Raw genomic sequence first — 22896 nt, 5'->3', positions numbered from 1 at the left:
AGGTGGTTCATGTCGGTCCAGGTCAGGTGGCTGATACCGCTGGCACCATGTTGCCCTGCCACGGAGCTGCACGGCGCCTGATCCGAGTGCAAAGGAAAGGGGGCAGTTCTCCGCGGTACGGAAGCTGCCCCTGTTTTCACCTCCTGCTTGCCTTGGTACAAACTGAGAGGGGAGGGGGGGGAAAAAAGCCTAACCAGGACCTGTCGTTTGTTTTCTGGGAGGGGAAAAAAAAGATCCACAAAACCCAAGATAAACGATTCCTGAGGTGCTCAGTTACAGCAAAACCCCCCACCCTAAAATAAGTGAGAATTGAATTGCGGGGAAAAAAAAATAAACTACACCTACAAAATCAAGTTCCTTAACTCAAGGTTTCCTATTCGATTGCAATCAGTCACTTGAATTAATTCATCTTTCTACAGCCAAGACATGCCCTAGATATTTAGAACTCCTTAATTGTGTGCGGATTACCTGCGCGTGCACGCGCAGTTGAGCAAGAGCTGCGTTCATGACAAATGAGTTGCATGTTTGCTTATGTGCCAGGAGGCTTTGCTGTAATGCCTCTTGCTCACAGGTGTATTTATAGGACCGAGGCAATCGGCGGTTTGTTTCCTGTGCTGTTGCTACAGCCAGGGCTTATTTACATGTATATGCATAAGCAAGGTTAAAAAATTGCCCTTGTCCCAAGTTTGTGTTCTGTAAAACAGCAGACCTTAGCATGGCTGTTTGCAGAACGTAAGGGCCAGCACTAATATGTATTGCAGGGATGGCCATAAGCAGGTAAAAAAGAGTCTTTCCTAAAACCCTGACAGCGCTTTTTGAGTAATTCCTGTTTATGGAGTGACTTGGCTCTAATCCTGCTGCACAGAGGTGCTCGGAGCAGGGACACCTCTGGGGACCAGGCTATAGGCAGGGGCGAGGGCTGACTCGTTAAGGCGCAGCCTGAGCGGCTGGGCTGGCTCATTAAGGCGCAGCTTGGTCACTTCCTTTGGAAAGTATGGAGGATGCACCTACCTCCGGTGTGGGAGCCCCACCTGAGCCTCCTGGAGTCGGAGCTAAGTGGCGTGGCGTTCCCTGCTTACCGGAAAGGCACCTTCTTGCGGGCTGGGTTTGCTGCTCTGGTGCAGTCCCGGTAGACCCGGCGGTGAGCTTGGCCTTCGTGCTGCCCAAGACGCGAGAAGGGGGTTAGACCTGCTGCAGGAGACGAAACCAGGCCCAGCAAAGCCCGGGGCACAAGCAGTTCTTGGGATGGTCCCATCTTGCGGGTGCTCCTGAACCTCCTCGCTGCAGTCACCTGGCTGAAGGTGGAGAACCTCGGCTGGCTTTCACCACATCCCTGCTCTGCTGCGAAACCAGACTTGGGAGGAAATCGCCGTTGCTTCCTGGTTCATCCGTGGATGTAACACCTCGGTGTCCTTCGTCACCAGCCTGGAGCTGTCCTCCATCAGCTGCGAAGAAGAATGTCCCTGCTTGTCTGACGAGGCGCTGTGGCTTGTCCCTCAGATTCCCCGGCTCGACGAGTTCTTACTCATCCGCTTGTTCAGAGCAGGGACCTCACGAGACCCCCTCGGAGCCCCACGAGGACATTTCTCGGCCGGTGGCAGGACAGCAGGAGCTGCGGGTGCCGGCCACGGTGTGCCTGCGCAGGGCTGGGCGCTCAGCTCCTGTCGCAGAGTCCGGAGGCACCTGTACGGGACCAAGGCGTGTCGGGAAACCTGATGCCTCACCTCCGCCAATGTGGAGGCGGAGGGAGGAGGGCCCAAAGACATGTCCCTTCACGCTCGCAACAGCTGAAAACAGAGAAAGAAACTCACTAGAGCTTTTTTTACCAGCGCAGGAGGCCTCGCTGTCCCGCTCTCACCCCAGAAGCTCTCCTGTACGCCAGTACTCTGGGGGGGTGGCAGTCCCGCACCCGCCGGGCGATGAACATCGCGAGGAGAAGAGGCTTTTACAGACAGGAGGTGAACAAAACCCTCTGGGAGCTGCCCAGGAGATACACGTCCCTCCACCCCGTGGGGTCTGGAGCCTACGGCTCGGTGTGGTGAGTGGGGTCCTGCCTGCACCGCAGGCAGCAGCAAGGGGCGAGCTGGGGGTGTTTAAAGTATCGCGCCGGGGGGGAAACGAGGAGGTGCCTGTCGGCACCCCTCCATTAGGAAAGGCCATTTGCATGTGTGATGAAGGCAGTTCGCCTCCTGCTCCGGCACAGGCGGCGGGTTGGAGACCCGGTCGCTTGAAGAAACCGGTATGTTTCCTCCTGTGGTCGCCCTGGGTGGGCTGAGAGGGGAAAGTTTCCCACCCGAGTTCTCCTCGGCGGGTGCTCTTCGGCAGCGGCTTGAGGACCAGGTGGGCAGGACTGCCAGGGGCAGCGAGGCAGCCTGGGGTGCCGCCTTGGCTTGGGGGTCAGGTGGCTTTCAAGCTGTCTCGGTCTTGAGTTTGCATCAAGGGAGGATAGCTGTCTGGCAGCAAAGCGGGGGTGGGGGGAATACCTGGGTGTCTGAAAGCAATTTGTAAATGATAAGAGTTGGGAGCTGGAACAAAGCACGGAACCTGCGGGGTCAGGGGCGGCTGCGGCGTGTCCTCTGTGGCATGTCCTTGCTGCTGGGCTGCCTGGGGAAAGGAGCGGGCCAATACGACCCCCGCCTTGACACCGCTTCCAGCTTGGAGTTGTAAAATAGATAGAAATTGTTGTAACCCAGGGTCGGTAACAGACTGGGATTTCCTTCCTGGCTGATGATAATCCTCAACCTTCACGAGAGCAGCGCAAGCTGCTGTTAATGAATCGGTTGGGCAAAGGTGCCTGTAGCGAGAGCACGCACAAGTCACATCTTGCTTGATTTACACTGGCAAACCAGAGGAGACTGGCGACTTTTTGAAAGGTTAAATATGAAGCAGCCCATTGATAGGACCTGAACGGAGCCCTTGTTTCATAACGTGCTAGGCTAGAAAAAAAAGAAAGGTGTGTCCCCTTTTGTAGGTGTCGGGCAAAGGCTATCTGCCGGCTGTCGCGGCAGGGATCCAGGAACCCTGGGGCCCAGCTTCTCTCTCTCCTTGTCCCCTGGCTGCCTATTTCCTTTCCCCACTTTGCTGCCCAGGTGCATTTAAGCTTCTGAAATGCTTAAATGAGTCCCACAAAATCAGGGAAGGCTAAACACTTTTTTAATATTTCTATGGCGTTTTCTGGTTTTTATCATAAAGGAAAGCAGGAGGACTAAAAGAAAATAAAGACAGGACAAGAAAGGGAAGAGAGAAATCCTTGCAAAGTTTCCTTGTTCACCAGAAAAATATTAAGCAACAATAAGACAGATCTTTTAGTGATTCCTGTGAAAGCCTCAGCTGTCCTGGAGGCCTCGGGGAGGGCGGGATGGGGCTAAAACAGCCCCCAGTCTGGCAGGTTGGTATCGCATAGACAGGGCTCAGTGGGGGAGGTTTGCTGCAGATTCCTGCACAAAGCAGTGGTGGAAGTGTGTGGAGTTAGGATTTGCTGTCCTCTGCTGGGAATTGCTGGGAAGCTTTCCTATCGCAGCGTTATTTGGAGCTGCTGGTTTTTACACTTCCTCAACCAGCTGAGAAACCAACTCTGGAAAACCAGCAAAGACTCGTTTCTTCCCTCATCAGATCTGCCAAAATCTGCCAAACCAGCTGCCAGCTGAATTTAATTGTGGAATAAGGGTCTTCTGACCCCTCTGATGCTGGTCTTGCTGATCTCTGCCTGCCTGGTGTCATCCAGACCTCAGACGTTCATTAAGCCTGGGCTTAATGTGGTGGGCTCCTGGCTGCGTCAGCTGAATTACCTCTTAGCTGTGCCTCACGGCAAGGGTGAAAGTAATGCTGTTTGTGCTGGGCAGGCTGAAGCTCCATCGCCCCAACTCCCCTGTGTTGCGGTGGGGTTAGGCGCTCTGTAGGCCAGGAGCTGGGAAGGCAGGTAAGAACATGCACCCTTAGATTAGGAAATCTGCCTTGAATTCTGCAGAAGCTGTTTGGCTACATGGTCTGAGTCCCTTCCTCTGACTTCCCTGGCTCCTTGGAAAACTTTACGCTGAGCTGTCCCCTCTGCTGACACCTGCTGAAGTCCTGGAACTGAGACAGCTCTTCGCTGTCCTCCTAAGATGTCTGATGCTGCCTTCAGCGCTGAAGCTGGCTCAAGTGGCTGTTCCTGCGCTTCCTTTGCTCTCCTGGCTGAATGCGTTGACGAAATCACTGTCGTACCGAAGCTCCCAAAGGATGTTTTTTGCTCTCATCACGTACCACTTGGAGCAACTAGAAGGGACCTCAGTGGCCCGGAGCAGGGAGACCGCCCAATGGTATTGGGGGGTTGATGAGAGCTGTTGATAGCCCAGACTGCTGGAGGGTGCAACGCAAATGATCACTTGTGGCTGACAACTGGAGAAAGCCGTGGAAGAGACTTCCAAGATCTTCCCAGGTCTTACGACGGGAAAGCCACGTGGAGCAGGATATTCCCACCTCTGCTAATGCAGTCAGCTCTAAACCCAGCAAAATGCACCACTTGATTGCGTTACTACAGATAGTATTTGCCTGTTTATGAAGTCTTGCTTCTGAGTGACGGCCCTGGAGGTCACGTAATGCTGCTCTCCAGCTTTATGGTACCTGCCCCTCCCTGTCGTGGGTCCTCCGAGAGCCTCAAGGACGGAGCAGCAGTCAGGGAGCGTGGTGGGGTGAATCACGCGTCCCTTCGGAGAAGGAAGCAGGGGAAATGTGTCTGTGCAAGGCTGGAGGACGCGTGCAAAGCACTGATGCCAATGTTGACATGGGCTTGGTTACCCTGTGCAGCTAAAAGCTGTGGGACTGAACATGCTGATTTATAGCCCTTCTGTTTCCTCAGGAGATGAGATAAGGCTGGGGGGGAACTGCTCTGGAAACCCATAGCGCAATTTGGCAGGGAAAACCCTTTCTTCATCTGTTTGCTTCTTGGAAGGGTCAAGGAAGGGCTGAGGCACCAATGTGTAATGGGGTGCACTGAGACCCCTCCAGAAAACACTGTCGAGAATCCCAAATTACAGCTACCTCTGCCTGAGGACCTCCCTCCCCACTTCTTATCTGGTGAAACCTGGGGCCTGATCAAAGAGCCTCCAGAGCCAAGAAATTGTCACAGGATCTCCCTATGCAGCTGCAAACAGTCAGTGTGGCCAGAGGGAATAACAGTCACGTCTCCAGCGACGGCTGTTGTCCATGTTTCCATTAGCTTTGTAGAAGACTCTCATTTTCAGCCAGACCTGCTTTCGCACAGAAGCATACCTGTAGCATCAAAGATCCCGAATGCAGGAGAAGTAATTCCAGCAGCCTGTATTTTCAGTGCGTGGCACCCACCACCTTTGCTCCAGAACATAGCGAGGTGGCTGACGTACCTTAAAAGACAACAACCTCCAAGCAGATGGCACAGGAGAAGTTGCTTTACTCCCTTATCACCATGTGTAAGGGAAGGAGAAGGCAGAGTTAAAGCTAATCCTGGCCTTTAACCTTTTGTGTTTTCCCTCTTCTCATAGCTCTGTTGGCTCAGCTCGTTTCTGCAGGTTAAGGGGGATAAAGACGAGGCACTAATGCTTTGCTTGGTGTCCCACCCAGTCCTCCAAAGAGCACGGCCTGTGGTCTGCTGCCCAAAGTCATACCGGGTAACATCTGTGTGTGCAGAGCTCCACTGGGTTTCTCAAAGGGCCTTTCTTCTGTGAGCTCCACAATTAGCTCTTCTCTAGGAGAAGACCTTTGGTATTGCAAAATTAGTTATAACATATTGCTAGTGTCAGAACTGGGTTTTATTTGTCTGCCGCAGTTCAGCCATAGACAAGAAGACAGGGGAGAAAGTGGCTATCAAGAAGCTCTGCCGCCCGTTCCAGTCAGAGATCTTTGCCAAGAGAGCGTACAGAGAGCTCATGCTGTTGAAGCACATGCAACATGAGAACGTGAGTACTCATTTCTCTCCATTCCTGATGAAACAAGGGGGTTTTCTTGCCACCTGGGAGCAAGTCCTTTCTGGTGGCATCACCTTTATTTTAATTGAGAGGTCCCGACACTTGGCACATGAAGGCAGTCTCGGGGTTTAACTGCTGTCTGCTGCGCCCAGTTGGCACCAGGCTGAAGCAGATGTGTAATGGGCGCTCCTGTGTATTAGTAAGAGGAAAAGCAGCTGCACAGCATAGTGAGGAGTCCTCGGATTCCTCAGATGGAGTTCCCAGTGCTCACCCATGTGCTGTCAGAGAGCTGCTACCTGAGTCTCACATGCACAGCAAATACTTTCCATGATTAATATGGACTTCTCTTCTCCATCAGGTCATTGGGCTGCTTGATGTCTTCACCTCCGCCACCTCCTGCCAGGAATTCCAGGACTTGTAAGTTTGGAGTTTGCGTTCACTGTCAAGGCTCAACCATTGCCCAAGACAGCTGGGACTTAGTGGCAGGAGAACGGATCGGGTTGCAGTGCAGTCCCAGAGACTGAGTTGAAAAGGGGCCAGACTGAAGCCAGACATCCCCAAATAATGAGAATCAAAAGCACAAGTCAGTCCCTGTGGCTGAAACACCCGGAATACATAAACAGTTCCCGTGCCATGGTCACGGCTGGGAGAACACAGTATATAGAGCCCAACATATGTAACCAAGAGGCGTTACATTCCATGGCATATCACGTGTAGCGCGATCCATGCTACCGCACTGCCCGTGGGAGCGCTGAGCTAAGAGGCTGCGCTCGGAACGGGAGAAGTATTGTTCATCAGGCCCTGGGGTAATTCAGCTGAGAATTCTAAGGATCTGGCTTTCTTTTCGTCTTGATTCTGACTGTTCTATAATTTCTTTCGGTGTTTCCCTCAGCGCGGATGGTCAGGCTGGATGAGTTGTTTTCCCCTCCCGTCCTTGGGCACGAGCAGCGTGTGCCTGGGTTTGGGTTTTCAGCTGATGGCTGGGTATTTAGCAGCCTGCAGGAAAAGTGTTTGAAGGTTCTCAGAGCAGTTTCTATTGGAAGACTGTCAACTAATTGTCAGTCGCAGCAGGCAGGCCAAAGACTGAAGGAAGCTAGATGTTGTCTTCCAAGGCAGGGCAGGAGAACGTTACAAGGATAAATTTGGGAGCCAGCTCAGCAGTTTTGCAAGGCTCTTTAAAGCTGCACAAGATGTTTCAGCTCCCAGATGGTGTAAAGCCATCCGGAACTGAACGTCGCTTGAGGTCTAAAGTAAACTAATTCAGGATCATTAAAGTTTGGAAGACCCTTGTTCTTACTTGACGTCAGATATCTGATGTGAGGGGAGGAGAAAGGGCAATTTTCAGGGCAGGTTGAAATCCCAGCACCACTGCGGGCTCTGCTAGTTAGCCAGGAATGTTGCCGTAACATGTCTTAGTTACAGGAAGTCACACAGCCACAGGAACAAACTGAGTGAGAACAAGGCTAGCCTGGTTCCCTGTGTTTTTCTTCTAGACTCAGGGCCTTGTCTTACTGCCTTTTAGCTACCTGGTGATGCCATACATGCGGACAGATTTACAAAAGATCATGGGACATGAATTCAGTGATGAAAAGATCCAGTACCTGGTCTACCAAATGCTGAAAGGGCTGAAGGTAGGTGGGTCTGGAGGAGTTTAGTGACTCCATGTGTCTCCTCTACACATCACCTCTGGGGTGACCGTAACAAAACCCCCTTCCAACACTGTATAGGAAGATCTGGGGGTTTATGGCGTCCCCTGAGAACAGATATTTGCTGTCAAACTACTCTTGTTCGAGCACACATCCATCAGAATGGCTGCTCGTTCACATCAGTCAATCAGGTATCGAAGCAATCAGCAGTCACAGAGCTTGCGATGGTTTTTCTGTGGCAGCAGTTGTGTCGCTCTTTGATTTGCCCAAACCTTTAGCAAAACTCTGCGTAGAAAGGCAGAGGCTGGTAGCAAAGGAGGCTTCTGCTGAATTCCTAACAGAGGCTCTCAGGGGAGAAGATGGGGAATGACTTTCTCTTCAATAGAATAAGGAAGGAACATGCTGCTTTAACCGGCTTTTGAGAGAGCAGAAAGCAATCCCTGAGATGTAGAGACGGTGTCTTAACGCTGCCTCTGAACATCCTTCACCTGGCGTCAGAGCAGTGACTTACAGGCATTAATGAGTTCACCTTAGTAACACCTTTGCCCAGATCATTGTTATTATGAGTTCAAATAAAGGGGGGGAGAACGCAGAGGGTTTAACTGGTGTGATAAAAGCCACGTAGTCAGTTTTTGCAACTCGAATCTGATTTCGAATTTTGTGTTTTAATTATAATTTTTTTTCACAAGTTTAACACCCAAACCAACAAAGTTTTCATGTCGTCTACTGACCGTGTTCCTACCAGTAGTCCTGACGCCTTCGTTTGATAGTCCGAAGCTATTAGTTTATTTGCTGTAAGGAATTATTGCTCCATACCTCCTCTCCTGCTCTGTGCCCCCTCTTCTCCTGCTCGGTGCCTCTTCTTTAGACTGGCAATAGAATTGCAAATATTGTCAGAAATTCAGGCCGAGATTTCCTTTCCAACTGCTGCCCTGGGGGCCGGGGACCTGCAGCAGGTGCAGAGTTCTGTTCTCAGCAAGTTCTTGTTCGTAGCTCTCGTTTCTCTGCTGGAGAACAGAAAGTCTTGTCTGCTGGTGATCACATTGTGGCTTCTCTTTTTATTGCAGTATATTCATTCAGCTGGGATCATCCACAGGGTAAGTTCATGTGTGCTGGTACTCTGATTTTTGTCTGTTTAGGAGAAACACAGATTGGTTGTAAAGTTAATAAATTCCTCCGCTTCTTTTCACTAATAGCCTTGTCTGCTCTAAGGTCTCCCTCTTTTCCCTCCTACACTCTGCGTGTGTTTGGAGTTGCTCATTTGTGCAGCATTTTGAGGAAATGCGGTACCTTCTGACAAGCTGTGAAGCATTTTATGATGTTTTTTGAATTAAAGCTGTTTCAGAAAAAATAAAATAGTAATCTGAAGCAGTGCGGTATAGCAGGCACAGTGTCTCTGCTGCATCAATGCTGGACTTGGGGTGTTATGGGATCCCAACAAAGGCAAGCAGAGGTTTGGCCGAGGCTCGTGTTGATGAGTTGCAATGAAAACATCCTTATTCTCCTGCTCTTGTCTGTTGCAGGACCTGAAGCCAGGCAACCTGGCTGTGAACGAAGACTGTCAGCTAAAGGTAGGTGGAAAAGCACCGCTCTGTAGCGTGTAGCATAGCAGATCGTGCTCTGCCAGCAGGAATTTGGCATCGTCATGTTTCCTCTTGCCTTCCGAGACACGATTGAAGGCGTTTCATTACTCGGTGGTTGCAGGCAGTGGGAAATACTCACCAGTTGATGTAACTTGCTGAATCAGGGCCCGAGGCTTGGAATGAACATCCTGTCGTCGTAATTCCTGCGGCACGGCAGTTTGTAATGACTCCCTAAACAAATTCAATGCTGCTGAGCAATACTTGCGTTAGGTGAACGATCCCTGAAGGATAACTGGATTCGACCACAGTTAGCCTTTGGTTCTCTTTGACGTGCTGGTTGTGATTCCAAAGTTATTTTCAGTATTGCTCTGAGGGTTTGCTCGCAGCTCGCTGCTGCGGTGCTCTAGCACGTGTTTTTTGTCATGTATATTACAGGGAATGGCTCCATTGCCTGAAAAGGTTGGGTCAAGCTATGCTCATCTCCAGTATTGAGGGAGAGGCCATTCCCTGCCAGCTGCAAGGTGTTTTTATAGGAAAGGGTGAGTCGTGGTGGCCTGGGAGCACGCCTTCACCGCCAGGTTGTAGAACAACTCAATTAAATAAAGTTCATAGAGTTGAAACTTAAGCTTCAAGAGAGGAAATGACCTTCCGGGTAGCACACAGCCCTGATCCTTTCGACAGGGTCTTCGCACAACAACTGGTTTTTCAGCCAGCTTGCAATTTACAGTGGAATTAAGACAAACCTGTTAGTTCTTTGAACCGTCCCGTGGGTGGCTGTAGTGTAGTTGGAGCTTCATTATTATCTGATCTGATCTTCTTCGTTTCCTCTTAGAAGTAGATTCTCACTTGTCTGTAGGATTTCTCTTTTCTTTCCTTTCCTGCCCTTCCTTCTCCCTTTTCCTTTGGTGAACTGCAGATCTTGGATTTTGGCTTGGCCAGACACACTGATGCTGAAATGACCGGCTACGTGGTTACGCGCTGGTACAGAGCCCCAGAAGTCATCCTGAACTGGATGCATTACAACCAGACAGGTGAGCTGCCTTGCTTCAGCGGTGTGACTGTCTGCTGACGAGCCCGGGGATCCCGCTGTCACGCCTGGGTTAAATCTCACGTAATCCTCCAGATGTTTTTCTTCTTTATCATCAGTGTCCCCTGGAGCAGAGCAAGTCCCAAAGCTGTTGTGTAATTCCCAAAGCTAGCGCCTGCGGGAAATGATGAAAGCAGAGATTTTAGCAGCATAAAAACAAAGGGGAGGGTGGAAAATGGGAGTGAAATTTGCATCAGTGTCTGCTGCAAGTGACAAAGCAAGCAACACCCCGGCATCGTGGCTTCTTTTTTACTGTCTTTACTATTTTCTTCTTTTTCTCTCTGAACAGTGGATATCTGGTCTATTGGCTGCATCATGGCAGAAATGCTGACCGGGAAAACGCTGTTTAAAGGAAAAGACTGTATCCTTTCAAGCTGTACCTTTTCCCTGGGAGGGGTAAATAATTCTTGGCATGTGTAAAAGGGCTTTTATGAATGAGGCTACTGAGAGAAACAGGTGTCAGTCTGGTTTAACAGGAGCTAATTGCAGGACCAGCAGGTTTTTTTGGTGAGGAAAACAGAGGGAAGATAGGAAGGGGCCAAGCCACCCTTAGAAATACACCCCTGTGCTGGCCACATGTGTTCTACATCAGCAGCCTAACCTCGTGCGGCCACAGCTCCATCCCCAAACCTAAGGGCACGTGCCCTGGCAGAGTTGTGCCAGCAAAATTATCCGCTGATGAAAATGGCATCCCGGGAGGAGAGCCTTGGAGCTGCTCTTGCCAGTTTAGGGAGGCTCCACTTGTGCGGCTCTGTGGGGTTTGTATCATAACCTACTCATAGCTCCCCGGGTCCCTGGGCTCTCCTGCACCCAGCCGCAGGCTGAGCTGTTGGGCGGTGTCCAGGCCTCGCTCCTAGAGGGGAGATCTTTAACGCAGCCTGCCAGACCTAGACCAACTGACTCAGATCTTGAAAGTAACGGGGCATCCAGGAGAAGACTTCGTGGAGAAGCTGGAGGACAAAGCGGTAAGAAGGCTCACTGTGGATCCAGGTCTTGCTGGCAGAGGTGTGGTGGGGAGAGGTTAACTCAGCCGTGTCTTTGAGATGGGAGCGGTGGTGCCTCTACAGCAGAGAGCAGGAGCGACAGCAGTCTTTTCCCCTTGGCAAGGAGGATGTTTCTCTTAGCTAGTGGCACATCTGATGGATTTGGCATCGCGTTGGGAACTGGTGTGGGTTGCAGGGACTCCTGGGTGAGGTGCCTGACGCCCCATCAAACCACAAACCTCCTCTGTTCTCCGGTTTGCCCCTTAAAGCAGGAATATTTCTGTATCTCAATTGATAAAAATAGTTCCTTGCCAACTGGTCGCTGAAATGTGACATCTGGGATGATTTGTTGTTCTTTTGCCTTGGCTCGTCTGAGCCATGAGACCCGAGAGCTGTATTTCCCAGCCCCCTGGCACTGGGCCACGTGCAGTAAATGTGCTTTCCTTTCTCTTTCAGGCTAAGAGTTATATCAAGTCCCTTCCTAAAATCCCCAAGAAGGATTTGTCTGTGCTTTTCCCCAAAGCCAATCCGCAGGGTAAGTAATCTCCAGCATTTCTCACGAGTTCACAACTGGAAAGGAGGCAGGCTGACTGCCACAGCTGAGAGTTTCTTGCTCCTCTTTCTCATAACTTCTTACTCCTCCTTCCCTTGCAGGCTGTGCCCCTGCCCCTCCCCAGGGCAAATATGTATGAATTAAAAGCAAAAGTATTCTTTATTGGCATCAGAATGGCAGTGTTCTGCCCTTCTTGGCCATTTACTTGATTTATTTATTTTTTGTTTAATTTTAAAATGACACAGCCTGTAACATACAATGTTTAGGGAAGAGATAAACTTCTGACTCTTGTATCAACAAGCCAGGAGAGAGCAGCGGGTGCTGGATATAACGGGGTGTCTAGGCTGTGGGATGCAAGTTACAGGATTAGGACGGTTGCGTATATCAGCTGTCCTTGGTATGAGAGTTGGGATGAATTTTCGCTGATATTGGCTTCCAGAGGTTGTTACTTGTAGCCAAGCAGGTGATATTATGGTCATTAGCATGTAGATAAATGAACCAGCTCTTCTTTGTTCATTATTATCTCCCAGACCCACATCTAAGGCGTCATAGGTTTTGATAAAGTGCTAGGGGAGCCCCACAGTCCACAACAGTATCTTTTTTTTTTTTTTTTTTTTGGAGTGCAGCTTAGGTCAAACTGTTTGTTGAATTCCTGGATCTATTGATGCTTAACAGGCAGCTGAAGTGTGCAATTTTCAGGATAAAAATTGATCTTTTACAAGGAGCTCTTTTCCCAAGTAGATTAGAGGTGAGAGCGAGCAAAACTCTTCTAAAAGCTGAAAGGAAGAAAGCATTAAGCTGTTAAAACCAAGGGGGAACGAGGCTGACAGATTTGTCAGTATCTGAGTTTCCTGCCTTCCTGTTTACCAGGGATGTATAGATTTCTATATAGATTACTCATGTTAAGACTACTTTGAGTTGCAGGGGTCAGAGTGAAAGCAAATGATTAAAACTGAAAAATACCTTGAAGTTACTGGCTCGCTGTTTGTGCTCTTGCAGCCCCATCCGTGCAGCAAGGCTTATTCAAGACTGATTTGTTATTTCTGCACAACTTACACCTCCGCTCCTGTTAGTAAGAGCTCCTGAGGCTGCTGTGGGGCAGATTTTGCATCCCCACTGACGGGAGCTCCACGCTACCTTGGCCAGGTTGAGGAATGTCTTTAATTTTCAGGTCTGGAGATGTCATACTGGGAACATGAGTCCCGTCCCTTGCAGGGCCCATGCGCAGGATGCCTGTTCCCCATCGCTTAGCCCTGTTCCTGTCTTCTCCTACAGCAGTGGACCTGCTTGACAAGATGTTGCAGCTGGATGTGGAAAAGCGCCTTACAGCGACGCAGGCGTTGGCTCACCCCTATTTTGACCAGTTCCGAGATATCGAGGAGGAGACGGAAGCGCAACAGTCCTACGATGATTCTCTGGAACATGAAAAGCTTTCGATAGATGAGTGGAGAAGTAAGAAGTTTGTCTTTAATTCAGCAAAGATCCCTCCATCTCTTCAGGCAGACTTTTTTTTTGCCTCTGCTTTCTGCCTCTTCCTCTCAGCTTGTACCTGCCATATCCTGTCCACTGAATACCTCCTCTCTGCACATATAACAGTCAAACTTTCATTTCTGGCCTCTAAAATCACGCGTGCTAGTGATACTCACGACTATTTTGTTTTGTTTTTCAAGAGCATATTTACAAGGAGATCTTGTCCTTCAGCCCCATTGCGCGGAAGGACTCCAAGAAGCGAAGTGGGATGTCATTATAGCGACCGGTGCGGCTGTGGCTGGGATTCACTTCTGCTGGATGACGGATCGGATTTACTCCACGCTGCCTTGCTGGTGGCCATCGTTTGGCCTGTGGGACTTCTCTGTGTGCAGACGCGAGGATGATGCCGTGCTGTGGGCATTGGACTTTGTTCTACTAAAGGGGGAAGCACCCCAAACAATTCTGAACACAAAAGATAATATATTCTCATTGAAACCTTAAGTGGGATAATTTTACCCGGTGTTTCTGGGGTTTTGTGTTTGGTTTGGTGTTTGTGTTTTTTTGTTTTGGGGGGGTTTTTTTTTTCATATTTGCTCCCTCCTCATGAGTCTTTCCAAGCACAGGTTTTAGTGCATTAATTATGGATAAGGCAAAGAAAAAAGTAAAATTGTCTGGGAAGTAAGTCCCAAGCAAAATAATGAGAAATAGTGACATTCAGCGTAACAAGACTTTATCCAACCTAACTCTGAGTGCGTCCCCTTTCCCTGAGCAGTTGAACAGCACCCAGCACAGCGAGGTTGCTGGGGTGGTGTCGGCCCCAGGACAGCATGGGGATCCAGTCGACCAGGGGGGTCCGCCTGTGTTCAGAGCAGCTCCAAGCTCTTGCTATAGACACAACTGCCTGCTCGGGTGCTTCCTCCTCCGGGCGGCCACTGCCTCCTCTTCTTTGCTCTGCGTATTTCATTCCCTGAGTTTTGATCAGTGCCGTCTCCTCCTTACTGCTAGCTGCAAACACATCCTGGGAACACGAGGTCACTTGCCCACACTGACAGACGGGGTATCCCGAGGAGCTGGGTTATCACCGAACAGCCCTGCTGCTCCTTTTTCTGCTCAGCCTGGTTTCCCCCACCCTTCTCTCTTCGCCACGCTTATCTCTTGCCGGGCGCCCTCTCCCTGGCGTCGCCCTGCCTGCTCCAGGCTGCCGTTATCTCTCAGCAGGGCTGGTGTTTCCTTACACAGCCCAGCGATGTGACCCCTTATATTCTCATTCCTTCTGCTCTGCGGGGTCAGTTCAACCAGAGATCCTTTGCTTCAGCTCTCCTTTAAGGGCTGCTCGTTCCTCAGTATGAGGAGACATTTAAACTGATCATTTGGAAAATAGTCAATTGTCAGTCCTGCAGCTCAGCTCTTAAAGTAACTATCAAAAAGTGCATATATTGGGAGGAAAAAAGGATAAAAATGTGTTGCATGAAGAATCTAGCATTAGCAGAAAGAGGAACGCAGTAATTCAACTCAGTGAGCACAGAAAATAGTTTTGGATATTTTCATTTCTTGGTATCAGATTAGCTCCTTCAGTCAGCATCATTATAAATTGCATCTAGGGTAATCTTACTAAATAGAATATCTCACAAAACCCGCTAGAGGCTAGAAAACATCCTTGTGAATAAAAGCTTCACAGATTCTCTTTACTGCACTTTCACTGAGGTTTTGCATTTCTTATTTGTCTATGCAAATTTTAATCCATTCACTTATTTAGTGAGTAATTATTGGTAGCTACAAGACATTGCCTTCTCAGATGCTCGGAGTCCCCGTGTGTGATGGGGTGGGACAGGGCCGTGCTGCTGGCGCTCAGCCGGGGAGAGCCCACGTCCCCGGCCAGCTGCCCCAGCCCTGCTCTAACACAGTTTCTTTAGTAGATGTAGAGTTTTATGAGATGAAAAACCAATTTTTTTTTTTATTTTTTTTTTGCTCCTGGATATGGACAAGAAAAAAATATAGGATGATGTGAGAGAATGCTTATTCAACTTGCCTGGATTTAATTGCTTTGGAAAGGTGTTCAGATAGCATTGTGATAAGAAGAGTATGTACATAAACAGAGGGAGGTTGTTCCGTGACCTCAGACCAACCAGCCAGTCATCTGGATCCTCCCTCCAGGGAAAGCTTGTTCCATCTTTTGGTTCTACAATAAGCTAGGTTATTCAAATGTAAAAGTACCTTTTGATCTTTAAGGTAACGTGATGTGCTGGAGGCATACTGATGTCATCTGAAGCCTGGCATTTTTTGATGCACATGCGTCAGTATGTCCCAGGCCGCCGCTCCAGTACATGGGTGTTTCCTATAAATGTTGTTACCATTAGAACAGAGGGGAAATGGAAAATAATTACAAGAACAAAATAAGCAAATGGGATTGGAAAGTGACTGTGGTGTTATTGCAGCTGTGTCTGCAGGTTCTTACCTTAGCGAGGTTGGGTCTCGTATACTCGTGCTTAGAGTAAACCAAGTGTAACTTATCCCCAGGGTGGGATACTTCAGGGTGGCAAATGTGGAAGAGCAGGGTTTTGGGGAGTCGGGGGACTCCAAGGTAGTTTCAAAGTCTGATACTTCTGTTATGTAAATCCCTGGCTCTCCCTCTAATTCATCTTGATGATCTTGTAGACAAAACCTCTTGAAACACATCCCATACTCGCTTGTGTGGCTTATTCTAAAGCAGCCTAACTGCTGGGTCTCGACCACTGGCATCTGAGGTGACATCCAGGAGACTGGACAGTATTTTTTTGAGAACTTTTCCCTTCCACCTCTGTGCCTGGAAGTTCTCATTGTCCGTATGCTAAACAGTTAATTGCCAGAGTTTCCCAAGTACAGTGGGGTCTTTGGGGGCTATTTATCCTCCCTCTGCACTGCTACAGAATAGATGTTTTTCCTCTGACAGGCCTTTATATATTCCTGCTCAAAATATGAATAAGCATGCTTCACTCCCACAAAAAAAAAATAATCTTTAAATATGTATTAGGACACCCCCCAACCTGTCACATATTCCCTTAAACAGCACTTTGGTTAATAATCACAGTCCTGGAAATGCTAATTGCTAACCAAAATTTATAGAGGTACTTTAAAAAAAAAAAAAAAGACCTAATTTTCTGCTGGTTATATGCTGAGCAGGATACAAGTGCACAGCCATCTGTAAAGAGAGAGTCTCTAATCAGGCATCTACCTGCAGCTCTGCTGATGGATGGAAATTGTTAGTTTTCTTGAATGGACTCTAATAAACCTCTGCATAGGTTACATGTCGCTACATATTAATGTTAGTGCAGAGAAAAGCCTTAACAGTGACCGGAGCTATGATTCGCTCAAGTTCGATACCTTCTGTGGTCTGACAGTCTGCACGGGAGCTGAGACTTATGCAGTCGGTGCCTCTTGCAGGGGTGTGCTGGGAGGCTATCAAGTGTAAGGCTCACCAGCAGTAACGTGGGTTTGTCAGATGTAAAACGATGTAGAAAGAGCGTACCCAAATATAGATCTGTCTTGGACCTACAGTTTTTCCCTACGATTGTAGGTGCTTGGTTGCCCATGAGCTGCGCAAGTCTTGAGATCTCCCACCAATGCTTTCTGCCTGTGGCTGACAGCAGAAACTACAAATATCTCTAAATTACTACAGTCGCATCCCAAATCCTTTCCTATACATTGGTGGCAACGCACAGATCCACCCTGCAATCCAGAGGTGTGACTGCAGCTCGTGCAAGTGTATTGAACTAGCTTAAAGCTACTGAGCTTGGTATTAATAGCACAGTCTGTGAGGTAGCAAGGAGCTCAGCACAAGTTAGCCTGAATATTTAGGCAGGGTTGTCAGGAATTTTTCAGCTGGTGCTGAATCTGGTGTATCTGCAGATCCATGGCTTGTTGGTTTAGTTGCTGGATAGTTCAACGCTAGGCAGGTACAACTGTTAGTTGTGATAACACCTCTGGACTGCAGCGTAAATGTGTTCTTAGTTGGCATCTTCTTCCCTATTACAGTCGGTCAGGTTCAGCTGGCCATTCCAAAGTCCATCCCGAGGGACATGTGCCAAGAGACAAGTGTCCTGCTGTGTGAGAGCTCAGCGCACGCAGTCCCCAGGGCTACAGAAAAGTATTTGTTGAGAAGGTATATGAATTCAGTAATGCGTGCAGTATTTCTCCACTCTCCACCCCTTCTGTAGCTGCTGAGTCATTTTGGTTTGGTTTAGCCAGGACGTACGCTTTCAGTACTCTAATTTTCTTCTTTGCCTTAAGTGATATCTGGTTTTGCTGTACAGACCTCAAATAAGGGAAAACTGCAACATTACCAGAATTTTCTGAGCTCTTATCTCTACTGGGAACTGGACAAGGTGACGTGTTTCCTGGCTGTCTCTGAAGCAGCTCATGCTGTGTAGAACTCAGGATAACCCTCCTGTGACTGCAGCTTTTTGATATGATGGTGTTGAAGTTACCCTGCTGTAGCTGCACAGATGCTCCGCGCTGATGAGATGTGGTTTCTCTTGGCTCATCTCTCTCTGGGCCATGTACAAGCCCTTTGTCTCACTCTGCTCTTAGGTAGGGACAGTGAGCACAGAACCATTGTGACATTCCTTCAAATCCCTTGAAATTCAGTGTTTTTGTTGCAAAGCACTCCGAAGAGCTGGGCTGGAGGACATGCAGTGGTGTCCTGCACAGTCTTGCAGAACCCCAGCTTGTGAAAGTAAGGGACCATCCTTTCCTTTTCCTAAGTGTGAGACAACCTGCGTTTTCCTCGAATGGTGGAAGGGAGAAGTTCCAGCTGCATCAGTTAAACAGCAGTTGAAATATTGTCCTGTTGAACCTGGCATCTGGCTTGGCTGCCATGCCCACTGTGTAATCTTTAACAGAGGTCAGAGAGGAGCTCTCTGCAGTTGCCGTAAACACCTTGGAGAGCTGCAGACGTTTAGAGCTGCCTGTGCCCTGGTAAAATGAAGCTTGGTGGTTAGCAGCGGAGGGTCATCATCCAGGTGAGTGTCTGCGAGCACACGGGGAGATGTGTCAGGACTGTGGGTGAAGCAGGCTGGCCTCCTGTCTATACATAGCTATGGATGTAGAAAGGCAGAGAAGTCCTAAAAGCTCAATCGTGTACAGAAAAAGTGAGTAGGTCTCTGGAGACTTCTGGAGTATAGAGCTTTCTGAAAGTAAGTCATCTGTTGAGGTGAACCCGTTCAGACGAAACACGTAAACCACTTTAAATGGGAATTTAGGGTGTGATTTCTTAATCTTCTTGCCCCTCTTCAAAAGGGGATAGGCAGACCTGAAGAGGATTGTAGTTTGCTTTCTCTCTGTGATGATGGTGGAGGGAGAAAACATCTTCATGATAAAAACACTGAGCAGTCTCCTGGTAGGTGGAAAGGAGCCTCCATAGAGAATATCCTGAGATGTCCTTCGGGAATTATCTGCCTGACCAGAGGATGAGCACGGAAAGGCGCTGGGGACTTCTGATGCGAACGGGTGTGAGAAGAACAAGCATCAACACAACAGAGTTAACAGACCTTGGTGTCTGAGAACGAACGTTAGTCCCGCTTGTTTCAGGGATAGCATGTAGAAAAGTTTCTTCAGTATCAGTCTTTCTGGTGAATACGCTTCCAGAAAATATTTTCTGTTTCGGGTTTCTCGGTAGGTTTTACCTTTTGTGAGCTTACAGTGAGTGCTCTGAAAGTGCGAGAGCTGCAATCTCAACAGCTGCTGTGTGGGCTCCCCGCTCTGGGTTCATTAATCCACCCAGCAGCCCCGTACAGCGACCCTTCAGCACACTGTCCAAGAGCCAAGCACTAATTCGCAATCTCCTGAGAAATGCAGGGAGCTGGTGCTCCGCACGCCCAGGAACTGTGGAGATGCGCATGTATTTGGTTTTTGTGGTACAGACCAGCCAGAAACCCAAACCAGCAGGAAATGTAGCAGGTTGGTAGTAGAAAGGCAGTGTCTGTTTGTAAAGACCAACTGACCTAGTGTTCGTACAGCATCTGAGGACACTCTTCAATGAAGAGGAATGAGCTACTTGTGAATATGATTTTTTTTTTTCCTTCATTTCATGAAAGGAGCTTGAAAAACACCTCCTCAGCAGAGCCAGTGACTCAGGCCAAGGCCTAAAATACTTTAAATTCGGCACAAGAAACGGGGTGAATGGCCCCGACAGACACTGTTACTCAAAGAAGCCATGATCTTCGCCGAGGTGCAGGTGCGCCCATGAGGTGACCCACACTGACCCATAATCAATGTACATTGCTTTCGTTACAGGTTTTTTCCCCCTTGCATAGTTTACATACTTAAAAATACAAAATTGAGTGATAAAAATCACTCAGCCATTAAGTGAACAACCACAGCTCCATAAATTAGGCCAGTCAGAAATTTGTTGTTTATATTAAGAATGTGTGATAAAAGTTTATATTAATACAATTTCTTTGTGCCTACCTCACATAACATACAGATAATCATCTTGAAATACTACCTGTTATCCCTGCATTTATTTCTGAGTTTATTATTTAAACTTTTTTTTTTTTGTATTTGGAAAGTGAAGCCTTCATCATAAACAATCTTTCTGTGTAAGTTTTAACAGCTAATTAGGGCTGTAAAGTTGCAACTTTATGGGATGTATTTATTAGGTACTTCCAGATGTAAGTGGGGGGAAAAAAGCAGATGAAGCAATGACTGTTTTTTTTTCCTTCCCTTTCCCTCAGAGACACTACACAATTATCAGGATTTTTTAAGAGACGCAACATTTGCTATATTTTGGACACCGCCTAGAAACCTTTCAGTGCAGAGCTTTGAAAATATCTACAGCCTCCTAGAAAACCTTGTGCTTATTTTATCCTACAGGAAAAAGAAACTGTTTTCATATTTAATGTTTTTCACATTCTAGGTAGCAGACTAAAACAAATAATTTTCAGGTTTTAAGTATGTGATAATTGGAAAGAAGAAACACACAAAATCATAATCACATCTGAGAACTCTAGTGAGATACTGTACAAAGGATGGTAATACCTTCTCATAGTTCCATGTCTGACTCTTGCCTAAGCAGCCACGGACAGCGCTCCTAATCCTCTGCGGTTTCCCGTGTCGTGGGTCAGCGGAGTGTTGGCTGGTAACGTGATTGTGGCTCTTTCTTTTCCCAACTAAGAGAAAGAAGACGTGAAAAAGAAAGATTGAGCGAAGACCAAAACAGCCAGTACTAATGAATTTTTCCCCACACGGCTGAACACTCGCTGCCTCGTCGCGGTTCTGTTCGAGGCTGTCAGCGCTGCCACACCGTGACGACGCCAGAGTTTCAGAGCAAACGTGGTAGAGGGGATGTTTTGCCCGATTTCTCTTACAAGGCCATTTTCTGAGCACATGGGTTTATACAGCTTTTCATGCAACGTTCAGCCAAAGTGCTGCTTCACAAGTGATTCAGTCAGCACTTTGGCTGATTGATAACTCCTTTTTTGTTGGATTGCGCTCTATTAAATAATACTGAAATGAAAGGTTAGTATGTCTTCAGCCCGCATTGATTTTCTGTTAAATGAGAGCGCGTTAACTCCTTTTAGCCAAGCGTGGTTGGAAAAATAAAAGTCCTTCCACCATCAACCATCATTTCGGATCTGTCTTCAGAACACTTCGCCTGAAAAAGGGTTTTCAAACTAGGATTTGCATGTTAAGAATAAAAAAAGAACATCGCCGAGGGGATGGCGCTGAGTGCTTGTGTCGCCTCTCTGCAGTCAGCGGGCCCGGATGGGGTTATATACGCTCCACACAAAACCAGGGTCTCAGAAAGCGCAGCTTGCACACCCGGCTGAAATCAGCGGCAGCTCAGGCTGATTGCTTCGATATCAGGCTTTTAACCTCAAGGCGCACAGGTGGTTTTTAGCAATTCCATTAATTTCAACAATGCTGGAGAAAATGACCACAAAACAACCAGGTGAAGCACAGATATTACTACTAATTTTTGAGGCTTAATGAATCAACAAACAGAAAAGGTCAGTTCTCAATTCCAAATTATAATTTTCTCCCCTTTTAAAGTACTTTTTATATACTTGACTAAAGATGAAGGAAATTAAAATACAATTGGAGGTGCCCTGCTCTGTTTGAGCTGTCTTGGCTGCTGCTTTCATTTGAAGCGGCGTCGCTGATTTTCAGCCTGCACCCTTTAGAAGGGGGGAGAGCGAAGAGGTGGAATTATGTTGTGCCTCTGGGATTTGAGATAAGTTCAGAATGTTTTGTTGTTGTGTTGTTTTTTTCCAAATAACACATCGGTTCCACAGCTCTAGTATAAAGCAGAACAGTGGATAACCTGTGCTGGTGTTCTAACACGCAGCCTCCGACCTTCGGAGACGTCTGTACATCGCTTCGTGCCCGAGTCATCCTGCCGAACCCTGGAAAGGGCTGTTCGTGTACTTGACGTTAAGCATGTATGCAAATCTTTGCAAGGCTGGAACCTAACGTGATTATAATAAGCCAATTCCAGTGTGAATCTAAGAGTACAGAGTTTCAAAACCGAGGTCAAAATGAGAGAGTTGGCAAGTTTGTCGTATTTAGAAAAAAAAATGCCAAAAAGGCTAGGAAAAACCCCAAATAAAGCCTGCTGTAAAGATCAAAATTAAGTTCTCACATAAAGAAGGGAAATGAGATCGTGAAATTGCTCATCAGTTATTGAAATTATTTTATTTACTGTGTAACTGCCTCCCCAACACTCAACTCAGAAGCAGAAACACCCATAGATTTTTGTTGTTATCCGTCACGGGTAGGGGCGTCTTGTCGCATCGCTGTTCTCGTGAGGTCGGGGCCATCCTGTGGAAATCGGTGCGAGTACTGGGACTTCATTTCTAAAGCTTTGATATGTTATTTTTCATGCAGGACAAGGATAGAACATACTTATTTTGGAGTTCTGATGTGTTAACAGTGGATTCTTTAAAAAGCATACACAGAAAGGAGTACTTTGAGGTGGACATGTAAGACTTCAGCGTTATATCACATGTTTTCTCATGCTTTTAAGGCTTTGACAAGCTCTGGTCCAAGCTGAGTACTATGCAAAACAGACTCCTCTTAGGCTCTTTGGCTGCTCTCAGATTCCGAGGTTGGCATATGTTAAAAGACAAAAGATCTATAGTTGGACTGTAATTGAGGGAAAATAGCATTCAATTTTTCCTTTGAAAACAATTTGGTTAATTCTATAAATTCAGATGGTAATATTATGCAATACTCTGCACGATCGTGAGTGGGAGGCAGAGCGTATGTATGCCCAAGTATGTGGTATGCTCTATAAAAAAAATCAGTGTAGGAGCCTCTGCAGTTCCTATCTCACCACTTATCTCAGTTGCAAACATAACTTCTTCCTTGCTCATTCCTCTCCATCCCTCTCCCGCTGTCCTTCCACCCCGCCACACCTCCGCACGTTAGAAGGCAGTCTGGACCTGAAGTATCAGCTAGAAAATAAATACGGGCTCTTATTATTCCCATCGTTCGGTTGATGGTGCTTGTTTGGGCTAACGGTAGCAGAGAGGAGGCTACAGGCTCTCTGCGGGTGCAGCTGGGCTGGACTCTGGCGCCTGGCGATGCTCCCGCACATTTTGGGGGGGGACCCTGCAAAAAAGCGGGTGCAGGATGGAGCCACCCCAATGAGCCTGGGGCAAAAAAAAAAAATTAAA

General features: G+C 47.8%; 1 protein-coding gene and 1 long non-coding RNA gene across 3 annotated transcripts; one reads left to right on the top strand and one right to left on the bottom strand.

Annotated features, from left to right (window-relative positions):
- Positions 1–1661: 1661 nt before the first annotated feature.
- Positions 1662–22701, top strand: MAPK13 (mitogen-activated protein kinase 13). 2 transcript variants are annotated; one of them, XM_075115232.1, is made up of 12 exons: positions 1662–2038; positions 5783–5912; positions 6280–6338; positions 7444–7552; positions 8635–8664; positions 9091–9138; positions 10067–10181; positions 10527–10598; positions 11123–11202; positions 11677–11755; positions 13052–13225; positions 13444–22701. In XM_075115232.1, the coding sequence occupies exons 1-12, from the start codon at positions 1920–1922 to the stop codon at positions 13521–13523; spliced, it is 1095 nt and encodes a 364-aa protein (XP_074971333.1). In that variant the 5' UTR covers positions 1662–1919; the 3' UTR covers positions 13524–22701. The 2 variants fall into 2 exon arrangements, with proteins under 2 accessions (XP_074971333.1, XP_074971332.1); XM_075115231.1 differs by having other exon boundaries at positions 13049–13225.
- Positions 8712–22241, bottom strand: LOC142067017 (uncharacterized). The gene is made up of 3 exons (XR_012663874.1): positions 22124–22241; positions 11217–22039; positions 8712–10352 (listed from the first exon to the last, which is right to left on the bottom strand). It is a non-coding gene; the product is annotated as an uncharacterized LOC142067017 (long non-coding RNA).
- Positions 22702–22896: the final 195 nt, after the last annotated feature.

The sequence above is a fragment of the Phalacrocorax aristotelis genome, chromosome 21 (assembly GCF_949628215.1).
Source record: "Phalacrocorax aristotelis chromosome 21, bGulAri2.1, whole genome shotgun sequence".
In the NCBI taxonomy this organism is placed as follows: domain Eukaryota; kingdom Metazoa; phylum Chordata; class Aves; order Suliformes; family Phalacrocoracidae; genus Phalacrocorax; species Phalacrocorax aristotelis.
The sequence above is the reverse complement of the archived record's forward strand: the minus strand, read 5'-3'. Positions and strand labels throughout refer to the sequence as shown.

Coding starts and splice junctions, on each gene's coding strand:
- MAPK13 (XM_075115231.1), top strand. CDS start 1,920: ATGAACATCGCGAGGAGAAGAGGCTTTTACAGACAGGAGGTGAACAAA. Junction 6,339..7,443: donor TGCCAGGAATTCCAGGACTT/GTAAGTTTGGAG, acceptor ACTGCCTTTTAG/CTACCTGGTGATGCCATACA. Junction 7,553..8,634: donor AAATGCTGAAAGGGCTGAAG/GTAGGTGGGTCT, acceptor TTTTTATTGCAG/TATATTCATTCAGCTGGGAT.